This window comes from Apis mellifera, linkage group LG13, assembly GCF_003254395.2.
Source record: "Apis mellifera strain DH4 linkage group LG13, Amel_HAv3.1, whole genome shotgun sequence".
NCBI classification, from domain to species: Eukaryota; Metazoa; Arthropoda; class Insecta; order Hymenoptera; family Apidae; genus Apis; species Apis mellifera.
Window position 1 is genome coordinate 5,142,388 of NC_037650.1, and position 20,569 is coordinate 5,162,956.

A 20,569-nucleotide genomic window follows, 5' to 3' on the forward strand; every position below is an offset into this window, starting at 1 on the left:
CATGCATCATCTCACCGTCGTGAGAGACACGTTAAAGGGATAATTCTCGGTTGACTCTCTTCCCCCATCTCATCTTTTTCTCGCACGTTTTTATCATAACCATCACCCCCCAACCGCCCCCCTCCTCCGCGATAGTGATCAGCGAAGTGACATTCTGTCCCGAAAACGCGGCCTCGATAACCCGTCGATTTCCGTCTCCTGCGTACTTCTGTTGCGCAATTAATTCGCCTAATTGATGGTCCTGTCAACGTCGAGCACAGGTTGCAACCGCGTGGCCACGACAACACTTCGGATTACAAACAGTGGCCGACGTTACGGCGTCAATTAAAAGTCCTCGTGAATTATCGAGCATCGTTTCTATAACGCGTATTAAGCCTGATCGCGAATCACCGTCGATTCTCGATCGATGAACGATTAAACGATAACGCGTCCCCCTCCATTCCTTCACTTTTTCGTAGTATCTTTCTCGATTCGTCGACATTCGTTTCATTATATTCGGATCGATTGATTCGTATCTCGAGTCAAAATCATTCGATGAACGCTGATCGTTTCATACCTTTTTTTTTTCTATTTCTACGCTTGTTCGATCACCGTTCATCAGATCAGAATTCATTACCACCACCCCTCGTTAACGAGCATCGATTATTTAGCTCTTTATTTAATGATTGCTTGGCCGCAATTAATCACGCGACTGACGATTTGTAACGAATGTTAACAATGTAGTACCAATGTCTGCGCGTAAAATTCTCAGTTGCAAATAGCGGGATAATGATATCCCCGATGTATGCCTGAATAATGATTCAAAATTGACGAATCGTTTATTTATCCTAGTAGTAATTTGGCAAATAATTTGAACGCTTGATCTTTTTCTTTTTTCCTCTCGCGAATAATTCATTCTCGATCGACAAGTCCGGACGCAAGATCCGACAGGGCAACTTCCGAGATAGTCGAGTAATTAGAGATAACTTCTTCACGAGCATGGTCACGTGACCTGTTTCCGCGAATCACGTGATTTCGAAGGATCCTCCGCGTGCACGAACATCGTCGTTCATTAATTACGTTCGTAGCGTGCATATCCCTGTACATATCAAGCGCTCGTCCATTCTTTTCTTCTTCTTCGATAATCGTGCAATTAAAATCGATCGAAGAATCGATCGAAAAAGAGGAAAATTTCCCTTCTCCTTTTCTTATTCGAATCGATACAGGGGTTATGCGCGCGATACATCATTCCCCGCGACTCGACAAACCGAGGAGAGAGGAGAGACAAACTTTTCCCCCGCGTACGGGATTCGCCGTAGGGCAAAGATAAATGCGCGTACATTCTAAAAGAGCCGCGAACCTGTTATCGCGACGGAAGAAAACGACGATCCGTGACTGGAGATTCGGAAAGAAAAAGGGAAGCGCCACGGAATGGACGCCATGAATGAACAACGATGAACACACACACACACACACATACGTACACGATATATATGGCGCATATACACTCGGGAGAGAATGGAGTAATCTATATCGCGATGGTTTCGGTTGCAAGTTCCCCAGTCCACCCCCCCCGAAAGCCCACCCAAAGCGGTAGATCTCTCGACGAAATCGATTAACTCGATATCTTTTCTGTCCTCCCGTTCCAGAAAGTGCCCCTGTCCCCGCCACCACCACACCGAACGCCATTCACCGGACGTTCAACTCAGGTTAGAGAATCACGCAAGAACAGAATTCCTTTTCCAAGCTGTTGAACTTGCTGCTATAGACGTTTTATTGCGACCAAGTGTGTAGATCAACCCGATGTGTGCCTCCTGTCTCTTCTATATATATCTATTCTCTCTTTCTCTCTCTCTACGTGTGTGTGCGCTTGTGTGCCCAACATGTCTTCCTGTGTATAGCTCGGCTCGTGCTCTATCGATGCATGTTCTCGTCCACTCCCTCAGTTTAACGTTAATTAATTCAATCCATCCCCCTCCTCCTTCCCAATCTGGATGGTTTTGTTTTACTAGGGTTGGTCGAGCTGACTTTAACCGGTCGAGGGTGGGGGAGAGGGGAAAGGATCCATTTTCGTTGAACGTCGCTCGAGACCGGAATCCAGCCACGTATGCAACGACACGCGTTTTCTAATTGCCTCTAAATTATTAATCCCGGAATATAATCGGGTCTGACGAAGTTTCTAATGCAACCGAGAGATACACGAAAGAGATTAGAGGGGCGCGTGCTCGACCTGCCTCGCGGTGGATGTTCAAAGTTACACTCCCTTGTGCTTCTGCTTTGGTGTTTGATCGTTTCTAGTTTAACTACTGCGAAGATAGAGATATATATATATATATGTGTGTGTGTATGCGCGTGTGTTTGTGTTTGTCTTCTTTCCTTTTCTTTTTTGTTTTTCTTTCCTTTCTTTCTTTCTTTCTTTTTTAATCTTTATGAAGAATGTACCGTGGAAGTGAGTGATTTATTTTGATTTTATCGAATGGCAAGATAGTAGATTTTTTTTTTTTTTTTCTCTCTGTTTCGAGATAAATCGTGGCCCATTTCGAAGAATGCGAGATTGCATCGAGAGAAAAAGCATATAAATGGAGAGGTTTGGTGCATTTATCATGGCACGAATGGTATTTCGCGTGGCATTTGGCATGGTCTCGATTCATTGTCAAAAACTACGGTGGAAATTGTAACAGCTACCAGTGGTTGAGATATAAGAACATTATTGTTTTTAATGGAACCGTTAAATATTCTATATAATTTGTTGCAAATAAAACAGAATTAATAAAATAGAATTTTCTCGACGAAGAATATAATATTTTTCCATTCTTGCTGTGTAATCAATGATTTTTTTCTATAAATTCTAATTTTTCTATCTACGGCGGAACCGTCGATGCGATAAAATACCAGAGGAACGAAATTCCGTGTGAGAATAAACTCGTAAAATAACTTTGGTATTTGAACGTGACGAAAAAGTTGATTTAATTTTTATTATACGGAAAATATAATATTCGAAATTACTTGAATCGAAATACCAACGCCCAACAAGTTACGTCGTTATCAGGATACTTTGTTTCGTTTTTCGTTAAATAAAGTTCTTAAAAATTTCAATTCGCAGAACATTCGGGAACGTGATTAATATTTACTTTCGATGAACGCGTTTTAAGTACACAACAAAGCCTGATTCAGCTTGTTCTCGCTTCCGTGGCAATTAAAATATTCACGGCAACAACGTAAGTTTCGACTTGGACGGTTTTTTTTCCCCCCCCTTTTATTTTCGTTTTCGCCCGGCCTCGAGCCTCGAAGTTCCATTAAAACTTGCTGGAAATTCGTTTCGAATGTTAGTCACGAGCACAGCCACCAACTTGGCGGATACTCGACCCCCCCCCCGGCATTTGCATACGGTATTACACACACACACACACGCATGCGCGCACACACCGCGAATTTAAGTTTATTCGCCGCAATTTGATACCGGATCTTATAATACGAAACCGATTACGCGCCATTATACCAGATCGGTTTTCGAAATAATTTCATGGAATTCTAAATGGCGACGTTTCCATAAATAGACGCGTGATTTACTAGTTAATACGTCCATTACACTAATTACCACGTAGCCGCTAAACACGTTCACGCGAGAAACACGTGGAATATATCGAGCCTCTTTACGCGAAAACCATACATACATACCGCTAGTTTCAAATTCGACGTTTTTTCATCGAGGAAAGAAAAAGGAAAAAAAAGGTTTTTAAAAGGAATCTGCGAGATTCACGAGATAGAGTTAAAAAAACGGAAGAGCAGAGATTGTTCAAACAGGGAGAGCGAGAGAGAGAGAGAGAGCGAATAAACGAAATTTATAAAGAGGATCGAGAGCGGAATGTTTAAACGGCCGATTTCCGATGTTTGTTGCAGCCGCTCAGGCGAAAATCGTGGGTCCGGAAGACGTGTACGTGAAGAAGGGTAGCACGATAAGCCTCACGTGCATCGTTAATGTGCAAAGTACACCGCCCAGCAGCGTTTCGTGGCATCACGGAGGAGATGTGATGGATTTCGACAGTCCCAGGTACAAGCCACGAGAATCAAGTTCTCGAGTTCTCCCCGTAAATGTCCCCTCCCTCACCCCTCGCGCCCGCCCCTGCTATTTCACGCGCGACCTCGCCAACAACTGGGGAAGGTAGGCAGAGGAGGCGAGAGAAACTTATTCCCTTCCGTTCGATTGCGTTACGATTATCGCCGGTGCACCTTGCGAGAAAGAGATGCATCGAACGTGATGCGCCATCCCTTCCATCTTTTTCCGTTCACCGTGAAAAGATCCTCCGTTTATTTCGAAGGATATTTTTATTATAATTGAAACATCTCCGATCGGTCTGAAGATGATTTTTTTCTTTGTCTCGCGAATTTGTATGGAAATAGAGGAAAGGTTGTTTCCTTCGAACTCGAATCAACTCGGACAACTCGAGAACGCGTGTCGATGCATCTCGCGACTGCGAGCAGCAGTAAATCGGCAGTTGATAGTCTGTCGCACCCTTTAGAGACAGTTGAGCTTTCCCTTCTTTTAACAAACGTTAATTACAACGTATATGCGCGTGTGTGCGATGAACAGAAGCAAAGTATCTTTGATAATTCAGCGTTCACCGTAGGGGCGGGGTTTCCTTGGACACGGAGAAGACGGAAAGCGGAACGACGAGCAGACTTCTGGTGACACAAGCCAGATTGACCGACAGCGGAAATTACACCTGCATTCCCAGCAACGCGAATCCAGCCAGCGTAATGGTCCACGTGCTGAATGGTAAGAGCCCTTTTTATTCCCTCGACTCTCGTTCGACCGACCCAACCTCTCCCCCTCCCTTTCTCCCAACCCCTCACGGGTCCCAGCTCCGTCATGGCTTAACTTAATTTCTTCGGGACTCGAGAGCGACGATCAGTCTTGCGCCTAGACGTAGCTGCGCCGTGACACACAAGTTTCTTAATATTGATCCATACTCTTCTTCTTGTAACGCTGTTTATCCTTTAAGAAGGAATGTCTAAAAAACAAAAAATTCTTTCCTTCTTTTCTTTTTCTTTTTTATTTTTCTTTCCCTTCGATTCCCTCTTTGTTCCTCGAATCCCCTTGTCTTGAATCCGACGAAGAATTAAACGCGTATCGATTTTAAATTACGAATTAGGTTACGAATTCAACGCGTTTCTGTATTTCCGTATGAAATACACTGTAATTTATTAATAACGAAATTAGCAAATTCGGTTAATAATCCATTCAATTATTACAACGTGGAATTATTTCGATTAATTATTATTAAACCGATTACGAGCAAAGGGTTTGATGAAATATACGGTTTAGAATATTATATATATATGTATGTATATATATGAAAAAGAGTGAAAAGAGTATTAAAAAAAAAAAAAGAAAAAAAAATAGTGCGTTTCATCCAGGAAATTTGCGCGTAGAATCGAAACTCACCCTCTTGCCTGCTCGTTTATTGGTTCGCGTTTCATCCGGATTCAGAGAAATTTTATTCCGTCGATTTATTTTTATATCCAACCGGAATGCTATCTGTTTTAAACCTATATATATATATCTATATATATATATATAGAGCTAGTTTCTCAACGCGTGGCGTCGATATGCGCTCGTTTTTAGGCGTGCTTCGTATTTTTTTCCTCTCTGTCTCTCTTTTTTCTTTTTCCTCCCCGAGATTTAACGCGGAGTCGTGTTGAAACGTAACGCGTTAGAGGCTCCGTCATGTACACGCTCCTCCATAAACGTCGCGAGCAAACGCATTTAAGGAGTAGAATCGCGTGGAAAAATCGGCTGACATTTCTTAAATCGCGAGCAGTTTAAAACGCGATTCCTTTCGAGAACGTCTCGTCACGTCTCGCCATTAAAGAAGCATTACCGTTCATCGAAAGGAAATGAGATCGTTAAAACGCGATGCTTCTTAAAAAAAATTCTTAATGAATTTTATATTTATTTCACGCACTTTTGTGCGAAACCTTTCGCGAGCGGATCTTGCATTTCTTTTCCTTCTTTGATCGCTCGTTACTTTCACGAGCGAAGGAACGGTTCTAATGAATTCTACGTTATCGTAAGAAACGGAACGTTTTCGAGTCTTTTCGATGACTACGTGTTTCGAACGAATCGTCGAATTTCGCGAACGAGAGAACGCATCCAATTCTTCAATTTTTTCTCTCTTCGGAGAGAAGCGTATCCTTCTGATCCCGCGATAACTATCGAAAATTTCATGGTTCACGATCCTCCTCCCTTCGATCGGATCGAAATCCACCAACCATCCCGTCGATTTTATCCCCATCGAAATGCGGCACGCGGTTTCGAATCGTTGGAGCGTCCACTTTGAAAATCATGGAACAACGTGTGTGGCCACCGTTGTCCACCCACTCATCCACCGACCCACACCCCTCCCTGGAGGCTGGACGTCGAAGATGTATCTATCGCCGCCCCCCTTTGCACCGCGATTGTTGGACAAATTCCCCGACAATGGCCGCCCTCGCGTGTATATCGCGAAGTTGAATGGTGGATGCGGGCGGAATGGCGGAGAAGGTTTGCGCGAGGCGGAAAGGGAGGAAGGGGTTGTGTTCATTCATCAAGCATCGAAATCCCTCGTCATAAAGTTTGACAGGCTCGTATATTGGGGCCGCGCGCAAGTACTCGGCCCACCACCACCACCACCACCACCCCTTCCTCGCGCGTTCCTCACTTGGTTTTGATCTATTGTCAGCCGGGCAACACTCGCGATAACACATGCAATATCTTGCGCGGCAACTTCACCAATCCAGCCTGTCAATCACTTGCGCCGCGCAAGCCGCGCATCCGTGTAGAAAGTCTCCGGATTGAAACACGTCACTAGACTTGACGACTCACTCGCCCTCGTTGTGTACGGCTCATTGCCGCCCCCTTCCCTCGCGTTACCCGATCGACCGGATTCTATGAAAATTACGAGCGAAGGTGGATGAGAAGGAGGAGGAGAAGGTCGGAGGGAAATGGAATCGATGTTGCGAACGAACGAAGCTAGTTCGGACGAAGTTCGGTCGAAAATTCGAAATTGTAATTTTAGTTAAACACGTTCGAGATGGTGGCAAGAATCGAAGGGAGTTCTTCCCTCCCTTTATCGGTTTTCGATAATTACCGAAAAAAACGGTCGTGAAGAGTATTCAATTGGCTGTGAGACAAGGGAAAAAGAAAAAAAGGAAACGCTAATAAACGAGCGTGCAACATGTACAAGTTTTTTTCAAAACTTTCGCTTTATTCTCGAAAGAAATCTCGCGTATCTAATTCGTATCGAACGCGTTGCATCGGATTCTCACCGAGGATCTGTTTCGAAACGAGAACGAGAATAGGCGCGCGCGAGATCCCTCTCCACGTAGACACCCATAATCGACCGACAATGAACCGACCAACTAATCAACGCGGTATTAATTAATACGCGTCAAGATTATCAACCGTGCCGCCATCCCGTCGATGGAATTTCAATCGAGCTTACTTTCGTGTCGCGCCTCGCACAAAGACGATGCGCGACATTCGGCCGCCGATACAGGATTTCATCTATTCACCATCCACCCCCCCATCGATGATACGCCGCCATCGAAATCGATCCCCTCGCAGCAGCGGCGGCCCGCGTTGCCAACGATTCGCGGCATAACGGATGAAAATTAATGCCGCGCAGTTCGTCTGCATAATTAATTTACAATCGGGGCCCCCTTGTGCGAGGGGAGGGGGGGGGGGATAGCGGCGCGGCATCGACGTTATTTCAAACACGGCTGATTACTCGGCAAAATTGACCGCAAATTTCAATTATTTCGCGATAAACCGGCGCGCACAGCCGCGAGGATTATCCGTGGTGTTGGCGCGCACTATCCGCGCATTAACGCAATTACGGGTGGAGGCCGAGGGAGGCCGACGACGAACGGCGCCGTTTTTCGTTTCGAACCATGCCGATCTCTCGCTGTTCCTCGCCGTTTCTCGCTGCTGCTGCTCTGCGATCCTCGTCTGCCTTCGAACGAGATTTTCCATTCGATCGTAAATCGCGAAGGGACGCGATACACGCGAGAAGTAAGCGATCATAACGCGGTAATCGGCAGGGTTGCTTGCCCGCCACAGCTCCTGATTATCTTTATTACCGGGCAGCGTACATCGGCCTATCCTCACCCGACGCGATGCACCGTTAACATTTGTCTGGATATATGAAATGTATGTATGGAAATCGGGAGAGGAATAGTCGATAGAGTCGAGGGGGATAGTTGGTGATTAACGTTTTGCTGGCTCTCCAGCTTTCCACTCTCCTCCTCTCGTCGTTTCTATCGTAGTTATTTTGTGTAGCGCGTTTTGTAACGACAGAGGATCCTCATCTACCTTTCCTTTCTCAAGATAGTAGATGTCGAGAGCAGAGAAAATGTAGATGATGGCGGATACGAGGAATATTTGTTGGGTTCGATCGTGTGTTCAATCAGTTAAAAATCGATAACGAACAGAGGATGGATGATTTCTGTTGCAGGGGAACATCCAGCGGCCATGCAACACGGCGGAAGTTGCGGCGTCGCGCCCACCATTTTATCGGCGACCCTTACTCTGGTGATCTCGAATCTGCTAAGGTGAGCGGTGTCGTGCTTGTGAATCGTGCGACTTGGAAGCCATCACACGGGCTGTGGTCGAGCTCGTTTCGTGAACCGGTGAGACGGTACCCCCGAAGGAAGGAGGAGGGATTGGTGGTTCTTGTTCAAAGGTAAAAAAGCGCGAACGAAGGAGAAGGCCGCGCGTCCCTCTGCTTTGAGAGAGGAAAGCATACGGCGGAAATCACGTTGCGAGAATAGAAACGTGACTTAGCGGTGCTGCCAACGGTGCTGCGAAATCATCGGGGTGGTTTTTAAATGGGGGGTGGAACGGCAGGGGGACAGGGAGAGGAAGGGATTTAGGGGTTGGAACAAAGTGCAGTGGATCTGGACGGCAGTGGTGGTGAATGACGCAGTGACACGGAAAGTGGAGCTCGACTTTGCACACGTACGTTTTTACCGTAAATTTTCATTCCACGTCATAAACTATTCCATGATACGTCTATATTTCTTTAGCAATTTTTCATCGGCCATCGTGTGGGAGGGGAGGGAGGGATGTGTGATTCGCCTCGCGAGTGAAGAAAAGGTGAGAGAGAGAGAGCGAGAGAGAGAGAAAGAAAAAACAAAAGGTTCGTATTTGTATACCTCTGCGAAACTCGGATAATAATAAAAGAAAAAAAACGACAAAGAATTCGATTAAAGGATTCCGAGAGATGCGAGACTGACTCTGAGGATCGGATGCGATCGATGAACGAGTGTGTCCAAAGCGTGTTTAATCGAAAAGCGGCTTCGAGATATACTAGTGAACAGCTCGTCTAACGGACTTCTCGAGATCGGATTATTATACACGATCCGACGATGGGACGATTAATTGACCCGTCCGAGATCGTGTATATCGAGTACGTAGCGTAAGTTTCTTTGTATATATATATAAAAAAAGGAGGAGAAGAAGAGGAAGAGGAAGAAGAAAGAAGGACCGTTCGATAAATAGCGATTTCGTCGCGACCTCGTTTGTACAGTGAGAAAACGTGATCGAGAATTACGGGAATCGCGGATCTGGGCAACGTATGTACATAAAGGAACTATTTCGATTTCCGTCTCGAACGTTTTAAAGTATGAAACTTTCCGTGTTATCGTTGATCACGGGATTAGATCGGTCGGAGTTTGCCCAGATCCGATTGGTCGGCCTCCGGAATTCAGTGTAATTTCGCGAGGACGAGTTTCCTCTGGATTCTTCTGATCGATACACAGACGGTTTCTTTTCCTTCCATCGACGCGTAATTTGTCCTCTTTTATTTTTTTCTTTTTTAGGAATGATAAATTGTCATCAATATCAGTCGCGCTGGATATGTTTGAGAGAGAGAGAGAGAGAGAGAAAATTGTTGGTGAATGGTGAGGGACGACAAAGCGATGTCTATTCGTTGTTGCTCACGATAAAACTGCTCACACTTTTGTTTCCAGGGAACGTGATTGTTCTTTTTCTTTTTTTCAGTGGACAAAATACCATTTTCTTCGCAAAATTTCGAATCGAATTGTATTGGCGAAACCTGTCGTTGGTTCGACGATTATTAAAACGATGCAATCACGTTAATCCGCGAGAAGAAATTTACAAATTTATCGTAAGAATTCTACGAACGCGATTTAAGCATAGGGCTCGTGTTTAGATAAGAATACGAAGATAATGTAAATGTATGATTAAAAATATCTGCTAATAGATATCCGCGAACGAGAAAGAAACGTTCTGTTTCGAAGAATATAAATGAAAATCTCTGATAAATCGGGATTAATCATCGAAATTTTTTGACAATGAATCGAGAGTAAAGAAATTTTCGTTCGAAGTCAATGGAATTCAAATTTTTCTTTACTCTTTTTTTTTCCTTCGATTCGTCAACCTTCTTCCTTCCAAGGAATTATATTGTCGTCGTCGAAGATGAGACGCGCGATCTTCTAAAAGACACGAGACGGTAGTGATGACTTTAATTAGTAGATTTATTACGGATAAATAATGTAACGAGTAAAAACGAGGAAACGATATCATAACGATGTAGAGAGCGAGTTTAAGACGCGATTTAATCATAGGTTTAAATAGATTTTTTATAAACGTTGTACCACGTGGCCAAAGAGTCTGGTGCATATACGATGTAAAACGAGAAACTGCCAGAAACTGCCAGAAATTGCAATTCACTGTGTTACGTTGCACGGATTTTACAACAGAGGAGGAGAGGCGAGAAAGGGAAGGTTCGCGATATATAATATATTATTCCTTCTTGTATAGTTTATACGGTAATTTATGTCGTTGTGAGAGGACAATATTTTGAAGTTGAAGCGTGAGGATAGCGTTAAAGTGCGGTTGTTTAAAGTAAAAAGAAAAAAGAAAAAAAAGAAAAAAAAAAGGAAAAAAAAAACAGGAAAAAAAAAGATGATACGTGAAAAAGTAAAATGATCTAAAGACGAGAAATCAAAAGGATCGGATAGATACAGATTTTTGGAACGTTATTCGTGTATGATATTATTCAGAGAGAGAGAGATTTAACGTTTTTGATTAGGGAGATTGAACGAATTGATCGATTTATAAATAATGTTGGAACAAGAAAGGGGGGAGGATCGTCGTTATTGATTAAAGAAAAAAAAAGGAATTAAAAAATAATAATAATAAAAAATCTTTTTCTTCATCAATTTTTTAATATATATTTAAATATACTTTGTTTCGAATCTCGTCATCTTCGAAATCTCGTTCCTTTGAAATGATGTTCGGTTCTAATAACGATATAGGTTCGATGTTACGCATAAGAGACTCCTGAATGTCATCATTTCACGTAATATCGATAATGATCTCGCGTTCGAGATAGGGGAAAAAAAAAAACGAAAAAAAAAAAACGAAAAAAAAAAAAAAGAAAAGATAAAGACAAAAAACGATAAAGCTCACTCGAAACACGCGTCAATCGCTGATAATCAAAGAGAAGAAGCAGAAAAATATCGAGAGGGGACGTTACACGTTAATTGTGTCACTAGATAATCGATATCCGCGACTCGCATAATTACGAAATGTTGCACAATTTATATAGTTAAGCCTAGATCGCATTGTACATAAAGAATAAAGGGAAAAAAAAAAAACAATTCATAATCGATAATGTACCATGTTATAGAGGAACGTGAAGCATGAATCAAAAAAAGTGGCAGAGGTAAAAAATGCGGCAAAACGAGTGAGTACAGACTTATTATACTGTAAAGATATTCATCGACGTGAATACTGTTTCAATAAATGTAATATGATGATATAAAACGATCTCTATCTCACCAGTTCGTTTCCACCTGTATCACACACAGCATCACAGTTGTGCAGTTGCTCGGCATTCTTTCATTTTTTTTATTCCCTTTCTTTTTTAATTCTTTTTCTCTCCTTTGTTCTCTCCCCTCGTTTTTCCTCCCTTCGTTTTTCCATCTTACCAACTAACGACGAATTTATTTTATTTCTCTCTCTCTCTCTCTCACTCTTCTTTTTCTATTCTTTCTTTCTTTTTTTTTTTTTTAACTACATTCCTTATCGAAGTTACTCCGAGCTGAAGCGATACGCAAATTACTCAAGCGTTTGCACACCGTTCGACGCAATTTCTCGCTGCAACGATGGAAACGAGTTTGTTGTTTGCACGAGTAGCACGGCGAACGGTTACCAAACAGCATCGACGATTTAAAAAAGAGCAGGGGAAAGAGAATAGAAGAAGAAGAAAGAAAAAAATAGGAGAGAAAGAGAGAGAGAGAGAGAGAGAGCAGAGGCAGCCGAAGGGTGGAAAAAAGAAAAAGGTTGATCGATGGTGCTCAACCTAAAAATTCCAGCGATACGACGAGGGAGGGGAGGGGAGGGGAGGGGAGGGGGCATCGTTCGAAAATTCTCGAACCGATGATTTATCATCGTCAATGGCAACGCGACCGCAAGAAGTATCACTTAATCTCGCAAATGTCAAATTCTTCTCTCTCTGCAACATTTTCAGATTCAATCTCTCAAGCTTACTGTCTGGTTTCGCGCGAAGAGGAGAAGTGGAGGGGGGGAGGAGAGGCGAGAAAAAAATAAAAAAGAAAGATATATATATATACAAAAGAGGAAGAGGACACCCCGGATAATAAACGCTTACGACCAAAGCACCATTACGTCATATTTCCCCAGATACCGGCGTAGTAATCAATTTTGCACCGTCGCCGAAAAACAATCGACCAGTCAGAATCCCCTCCCCCCCGAAGTGCTGTCTCTCGCCGTTTATTCGCGGCGTGAACATTCGACGTGCATGTCTCAGGTTATTCTCCAGGATTCGATACAATCACGATCCTGTCTGAACCCATCCCCGAATCGTCGAAGAAGAAAAAGAAAAGAAAAGAAAAGGGAGGGAAGAAACACGGTGGTTGCGGCTCGTGCCTCATCCCCACCCTTCTTCCCCAACTTCCCTTTCTTCGTTCCACCTTTTCCACGGTCCCTCGACGTTTTTCCCCGTTCCCAGTCCCAGGAATTATTTTTTTTTTCTTTCTTTTTCTACAACCTTTTAGCTACTACCCGTCTCTCACTTTCACCTTCTTTTGTTATAGATTACGGCCCGTTCGAGACTTGTTGTAGACTTACAGGGAGGAAGGAAGAATACGACTCGACGATACGGATAAGTTGGTCTTATTAATTATTATTAATAATAATGGTAATAATAATTACGCGTGAAAGAAAGAGAATGAATGTAGATTTTTATTTACATTTGTTCGACCGTTCGTTCGGAAAAGCATTACTCGTTCGTTAATTCTCGACGAAAGTTGGAAACGATTCGTGTCCAGCTCGGCGGAAGTCTCTGGTGCTCGTTTTCCATTGGTGGTCCCGACACGCGATGGAAGTCGGGACACGAGGTAATTTCCACGCGTGGAAACTCTCGACATTCGGGGATGGGTGAGGCGTGCACGCGCCAACTAAACAGAGGAAGATCGGATATCCGACGGAAAAAAAAAAGGGGGGAAAAAAGGAAGAGGGAGAGGAAACGAGAAAAAAAAACGAAGAGAGAAATTGTTGAACACCGCGTGAAAGGATCAATTTTACACGGTGCGGTCAGAGAAAAACTAGTGGTAGCTTGAAATCGTACTTGTCGCCTTTCGATAGATCGACACGATCACAATCTTTCGAACGAATCGTTTCACCGATTTCGCATCCGTTTAATCTCTCTCGATTACGTACGAACGTTGGACGCAACGCGTTCAATTTCATCCATTGAAAATCCGTTCCCTCCCTCGTCGAGGAAAAGAATACGAAAATTGCGTGCGTGGAACGATTTCGAGTTCGAGTCGCACCTCGATCGATCGAGAAGAAGAGAAAGATCGGATATATTAGAAGCATAGATGGATATCTCGTTAAATATTTCGTAATAATCCAGTGGGGAAAGTTTAAACGAACGATGCGAACGACTGTGAATCACGAGTGATAAAATATTGGCCGCCCATCGAGCTCTGTTTGTCGATATTTTACCAGTTTAATTGTTTTTCGATAGTCGAGAGCAATTCCGGCTTTTCGCCGTACGATTGGAGGGCACAAGGGGGATGGAAGAGGTGCAAGCGTTTCGAATCTGGCTATTCGTTACACGGTAAAACGGAATCGCGAATTAATGGTCCAAGATGGCCTTATTGGCCCTTTTATTGGCCGAGTAATTCTCGTTTTCTTCTCGAGGAATCGGCGGTCGACGAGGGACCCGTTACAAATCGTTAAATTTTGTTACTTTTCTAAAAAAAAAAGAGAGAGAGAAAGAGATAGAGAATTTTGGAGGTTTAAAAATTTAAAATTGCGCTTGAAATTTGTTATTGTTCTTTGAATATAATAACCGACAAATTGTCTGGTTGACACGAATTTCAAGACGGACAATATTCCTGTCGATTTTTGATGGAAATATCGATACACACGTCGATACCACGGCAGATTACTTCGGTAAATTGAATTTTTATCGAAATCGCGTCACTTAACCAAATTTGGGTGTGCACCGCCAGTGGGGGTTTAAATCGGCCCAGTTTTTCCTACCTATTCACGCGGATCCATCGAATTTCGGATGAATGGGAAGAGAGAGATGCGGGGAGGGGAGGGCAGTCGTTCGATGGGAAAGAGAGCATTCGTTTGTCGCTGTTTATTCGTTACGGCGAAATTGAATCGTGCGTCAACAGAGCAAGATTACAAACATTTTTTTATAGGAAACACAATCCTCCCCCTCCTCGTTCGTTTATCAGGTAACAAGGCAAATGACGGTGAAAATTAACTGTCAGTTCTCCCTCCCGATTCGCGAATTACACACATCGAAAATTTACCCGCCCGCACGAGAGAGAGAGAGAGAGAGAGAGAGAGAGAGAAAATTAATTACACGCGTTATCAGTTCCTTGTAATGTTCTCATCCGCCGAACAATAACCTTAATTCGTCGAAAATTTTATCCTCGTTTTATCGTCTATTTACGTTCGTTTCACGCATTTTGCGAAAAATTCCGAAAAAACATTGTCTGATTGGATCTTGTCCGATCCAATTTATATATATACACGTGTGTATGTATGTATAAAAAAGGAAAACATACGCGTACAGATCAGCATCCCGTTGTTATTTGCACGTATTCGCTTTGATCGGGATGATCTTTAATTTGAGCAAGAGTGAAAGACGGGAATGCGGAAGATACGCGAAATTTATTGCCGGTGGACGATGCCGCTAACGAATGTGTCCCGCAGGGACCGGTGGAACGGACAATGCAGTTTTCCAATTTTCGCCCAGCCACCCTCGCCTCTCTTCGAATCGCGCCGAGCCTTCGCTCCAGCCGGCCCTCTATGGTCTACCCTCCGCTCTCTCTCTCTCTCTCCCTTTATCATCCGCAAACCCGAACAATCATAAAGCATGTTGATTCACGACCCCAGTCGTAAATTTAACGTTATTTTATCCTTACCCTCGTGTCGTTTTAAAACGGATACTCTTCGAGTACGATCCACAGCGAGAGTCCGCAGCGTAATTACGATTAAGAAAGAAAAATCGTATATGTTTTCGAAGAAATTTAACTTTCGTTCCCCGAACAATCATATCTCTCTCTCTTTCTCTCTCTCTCCTTGCGAATAATTATCGAGTGGATTTCGTTTTTTTATCGGACGAAAGGCGACGCGAAACGAATTAATTCGAACGATTAAATCCCTAATATCGACGATCGAGTATAATTTCGCGTGAAAGATTTAAACGGGACAGGTGATTATTATAGACCATTTATTTAACCTCTCTCGAAAGTTAAATCTCCCGAAAGAGATCTCCTCGCTGATTCATTCGAAAGAGCCTCTCCTCCTCTCCCATCTGTGCCCCCTCCGTGCCCGAAGCAATTTTATGTGAGATCCGACTTGAAGTTTTCGGAATTTATAAATGAAAATTCGCCGGAAGCTGGGATCCACCCTTTCCGCCTCGAAATTGGCTGGTTCTCCGAGAAATTTTATATTCAGGACATTACTGCGTGCTGAATTATTTTTCAAGTTCGGACAGCGTCGATGGTGGGTGTTGTTGAAGTAGCCCAACGCCGCTGCTAGTGGTGGTGGTGGTGGTGGTAACTGTTTCCGGTCGTGAGCCTTGTCATCCAGGTTCAACCCCAACCCTGTACCACCCCCGAATACCCCATCTCTCCCATCCCCTCCAGTGTCACTGGCCTGTGCAAGACGACCGAGCAAACTTTTTGCCTGACTTCAACAAATTCGTTTCTCTAACATCCCCCCAAGCAAACCGGTTTTATTGTTACTTCGTACCGACTAAACTGGGATAGAGGAAGTTTGCGGTCGGTCGGAAGAAAATGTTCAAGAAAATTCTCGAAAAATACTCGAACGCCCTAATTTTTCCTTCGAATTTGTAAGGAAACTCGATAGAAAAATCTTCGTAAGATGATTAGGAAGGGAATGTTAGAGTGAAACAATCAATAAAGGAGAGATATATAATAAAGTGAATCGAATTTGTTTATAAAAATGCAAATCTCGTCAAAATTACACTAAACTCGAGGAAAGAAATCTTCGTGATTAATGGAATATTTTTTTTTGAAATCAACATAAGAAGATTTTCGCCGTGTATTCGTTCGTTTTTCTCACTCCCCTCTCCAACGTTTCGTTTCGTCACCGTAAAATTCCTCCCCTCCAGCTATCCAAAAAAAGAAATTGCACGTGTTTTATACGGGCCACTCGTTCGACTAATTAAACGCGATTTATTACCGTCCAAGTCGTTTATTCCAGGCATTCAGCTTTGACACGAGCGATCCATAATAATACTCGAGACGGCGCCACCGTTTTATTAGTATTCAGAGGCCGGCTCGCGTGTCGAGGAATGCGTGTTGAAACGTCACGGGGACATTGTTAAGTAGGGAAGGGAAAGTGTCGTGAAAAGGGCGAGGGGTGTAGCCGAGTGTAAAACCAGGACCAGGGGTTTTACACGACGAGTCGACACGCGCGTATTTGACCGGGGGTAAAAAAAAAAAAGAAAAAAGGAAAAACAGACCGAGGGTGGTGGCGCATTCGCCCCCTTCGCCACTCTCCCGCGCTCGCAATTCACCCCGGACGATCAAATATTTAATCTGTTCGTCACCCCGCCGTTTGCGCGAGCCACGGTCCCAGGGTTATTTGTAATTCATAACGCATCAAAGTATTCGGGAAACGGTGAAAATCCGTGAACCGTGAAACGATTTTTCAAGCTTTGAGCGGCGAGGATTCGAGATGTTCCCTTCGTTCGTTTCGAAATCGTTTGGGGGAGGGGCTTACTCACCTCTCGAATTTTTGCCTCAAAGTTAATCTCTGCCTTCTCTTCTGGTCGTTGTATTTATTTGGATTCGACGAATCGGGGAGAGGGAGAGTTCGTCTCGGGATATAATAAATAAAGAGCAAGAGATTGTGCGATTCGAAAAGATTTTATTTTTTTTTAGAAATATATCGTGCAAAGCTTGTTTATAATAATAATGTTCCAAAGGTATAAATATTCTTTCTTTCTTTCTTTCTTGTCGTGGAAAGTCGTGTGAAAAAAGCTTAGACCGTGTTATCGTGATGACGATGATTGAACTTCTACTTAGGGTGTATCGTTAACAATAAATAGTATCTTAATCGTGGCGCTAATTGTGCGTATTTAAGACCATCGTTTAATACCATCGTTAAAGGTACGCTGATAAATTAATCTTAAGGAAGATTAAGGAAGATAACGAGGTAGTATAGCGATCAACTTTCATCCGGATAAATCTATTTTCCGAAGGGATGGGCAAAAGTCGCGCACCCTCTGTGCATTGCCATTAAAAAAGGAGGGGGAAAAAAAAAAAATTGAAGTTAATCGGTTTGACTGGCGAGTAGTAGCATGTCCAATTATCCATGCGACCCATGGCAAAGTATCGCAAACGGTTATTTTTGTCGTCGTGGAGAATCGAGTTACGAATGGAGGAAAAATCTTTCATTAACGCCGTTCCCTGGAAATGCATCTGGAGAGAGGCATCGACATCGGAGTCAAGATATATATATAGGATATCGAATTACTTGCGCATCCTTTGACGTTGCTCGGCCACTTTAATCCCATTGACTTGGAGAGAGAGAGAGAGAGACTCTCAAAGAAGCGTCATGAATTGTAAGAGCACGCGAAGAAGGCGTACCGTTTCGGGATCAAGCGCTCCATTGCGGCTGCTCGCTCTCTGAATTATTTACGTAAAAAATAAATTTACCAGTTGCTCCTCCTCCATCTCGATACCTCCTCGTTTCTACTACCATTTTTCCGATGAATTATCCCCGGATTACTTTCCCGGATCCGTTTAATAATTCCCTCGAAGGGAAGGTGCACAGGGATCTTGTGCAACATTTAAAAGAAGAAGTAGTAGTAGTTTCGAAAATATTATTATCCCGATTAAATCGTTTTGCAAATTCTTGGATTAGAAGAAATACACGCGATTCATCGTAGTTTTAAAGTATATATACATACACACAGAGTGCTGCTTCGTGGTATTTCAATAATTCTCTCGTTTCTATCGTGAGAACTAGCGTAATCGATTCCATTCGGATATCTGCAGAATCACCGTTTCTATTCCATACACGCGATCTTGTCCCGGTTATTTGCTTGAACAATGCGATGGAATAAGTATCGCGATAAAAAGTAAAATTTCTTGGAAACAAGGAAGAGAGGGAAAAAGGAAATCGAGATCGATCTTTCCGCAAAGCACTTCGCATGTATATATATATATGGAACATTCGCTCTGAAATTCAAATGAAAACTTTTGGGATGGCGCCTCGTTACCCTCTCCTATCGATAATTCCTATTAATATCTAACTTACGTATCTAATAGTCGTTGGTCGAATTTCTAGGTACTTTCTCCATCCGCCGTCGCTTTGGTGGAACATATAGAGAGAGACAGAATATAGAAGAGATAGAGAGAAAGAGAAAGAGAGAGAGGAACACGCGTGAAATACTGTGTCGGAGTGGTGTGCACTATTGCAGGAAAGTTTGGCTGTTTCGTGCGAGTATTAGAAACCACGAGAACGGAAGTAGGAGCCCGGCGGCCCAGTGGCTCACGTCACATCCGGAAGAGACGTATCCGGCGTCACGTTGCATGGCTTCCGTACGTTCCCCTGCAACAGAAATAAAACGATCTTTCTCAGTTTAAATCCTTGATCCTTTGCTTTGCCGCGCGTCGTAGATAGATTTCTGATTACGTTCTCTCTCTTTCTTTCGTTCCCTCCTCCCTAGGAGGAGGGGAGGGGAAAAAAGGAAAAGGTATATAGGTGGTATTAGCCGGCACGAAAGAGTAATGAAACTGGCCACTCGTAAATCAACGTCTCGCGGAGAGACTATCGGATTATTGGTTTTTTCTACGTCACCGAACCCCCTCCCCCCCGTGGAGTGAGCTAACGTCTTCATTAATTACCGCCCTCTTTAGCCATCGGCTCGCTGCCTCTTCACCCTCGAATACGCGATGGAAATAACACGCGTGTGTAATTATTGCTCGATCGTATTCTTACACGCTTTGTGAACGAATATGTTTTTTTTCGCGTGCATGTTGAAGCTCTCTCTCTCTCTGAAGGGGCGTGAAGGGGGAAAATTCGAAGATCTGTGACAGGCAATAAAGATGTTACGTACGGTACGTTCCGTAACGCAAATTCAAGGAACGTGCCGCGAGCAGATGGCGCGATGGTACGCGTGCTCAGCTGTGCTTACAAGAACGTAGCTTGACGTTGCCAAAATGTATTTCATAAGACGTCGAGTTCCATGTGCGATGAGGGTTCCCGCGGTTTAACGTCGCGATATTAAATTATCACGAGAGGATATCTCGCCACCGCGAAACGATTTAGAGGGGAAATTGTCCTATTTGAATAAACGAACGAAGCGTAGGAATTTGAGTAGGGTCGAAAGAAATAGGGGGTGGGTTGATTGAACGGGGGGGAAATTTTGTAACTTTGATAAGAGAGAATCCCTTCGTTATTGGATATTTGAACGATCTGTTTAGCCGCGAGGTTCGACGAGAAAGTTGATTCGGTTTCAACGACGTCTCGAGGAATTCGATTATGGCTTGTTGTGAAGTTTAAGGGTTATCGGTAGCCGTTTCTTAACAACGGCTCTTTACGATCGCGGGACAAGATGTTGATACTTTTTCCACTCGGGAACGGGTGTACTCTTTTTTAATGGCTCTCTTAACGATTACACGGATCCGATCTTGCAATGGTGGAAATAGAAAGCATCTCGTGATGCTTGAAACGAGGTTACATCGGATACATTGGAAACTAATAAATTTCTGCTGTTCTTCCTCTATTTTTCTCTCGAGTTCTTCAGTTTCGTGAACTTGGAAGATGCTCCGGTTCGTTCGTTGGATATTTCTTTGATTCGATGTTCTTGGATGTTAGTTCCTTTACGATGTTATTTTCGATATTTTTATACCCTCCGTTGAATTATTTAACGGGACGAGTTAATCGAACGACGAGTTGTCTGCGCTCGACTTCCCATCTTACGATTATATTATTAGATTATCGAGGGGGGACAGCAATTCCTTTCCAAGATCGATCATGATTAATCGCGTATCG

The 20,569-nt window shown here is 43.3% G+C and overlaps 2 protein-coding genes across 10 annotated transcripts in view; one reads left to right on the forward strand and one right to left on the reverse strand.

The window, feature by feature from the left end:
• Window positions 1-20,569, forward strand: part of LOC410439 (basement membrane-specific heparan sulfate proteoglycan core protein) — a 144,745-nt gene that overhangs the window by 117,486 nt on the left and 6,690 nt on the right. For 2 of the 7 annotated variants that reach the window (XM_006560411.3, XM_026444738.1), the window contains 4 exons: window positions 1,629-1,688; window positions 3,880-4,030; window positions 4,596-4,756; window positions 8,475-11,812. In XM_006560411.3, coding sequence (XP_006560474.1) covers window positions 1,629-1,688; window positions 3,880-4,030; window positions 4,596-4,756; window positions 8,475-8,575 — 473 coding nt within the window. In that variant the 3' untranslated portion in view covers window positions 8,576-11,812. Of the gene's footprint in view, window positions 1-1,628; window positions 1,689-3,879; window positions 4,031-4,595; window positions 4,757-8,474; window positions 11,813-13,104; window positions 13,293-20,569 lie in introns of those variants that run through there. The other 5 variants (XM_026444737.1, XM_016915917.2, XM_006560412.3 and 2 more) reach the window with 5 other exon arrangements.
• Window positions 13,256-20,569, reverse strand: part of LOC725354 — a 95,089-nt gene continuing 87,775 nt past the window's right edge. For all 3 annotated transcript variants that reach the window (XM_016915919.2, XM_026444735.1, XM_026444734.1), the window contains exon 8: window positions 13,256-19,123. In XM_016915919.2, the coding sequence (XP_016771408.2) occupies window positions 18,984-19,123 (140 nt within the window). In that variant the 3' untranslated portion in view covers window positions 13,256-18,983. The remainder of the gene's footprint in view (window positions 19,124-20,569) is intronic.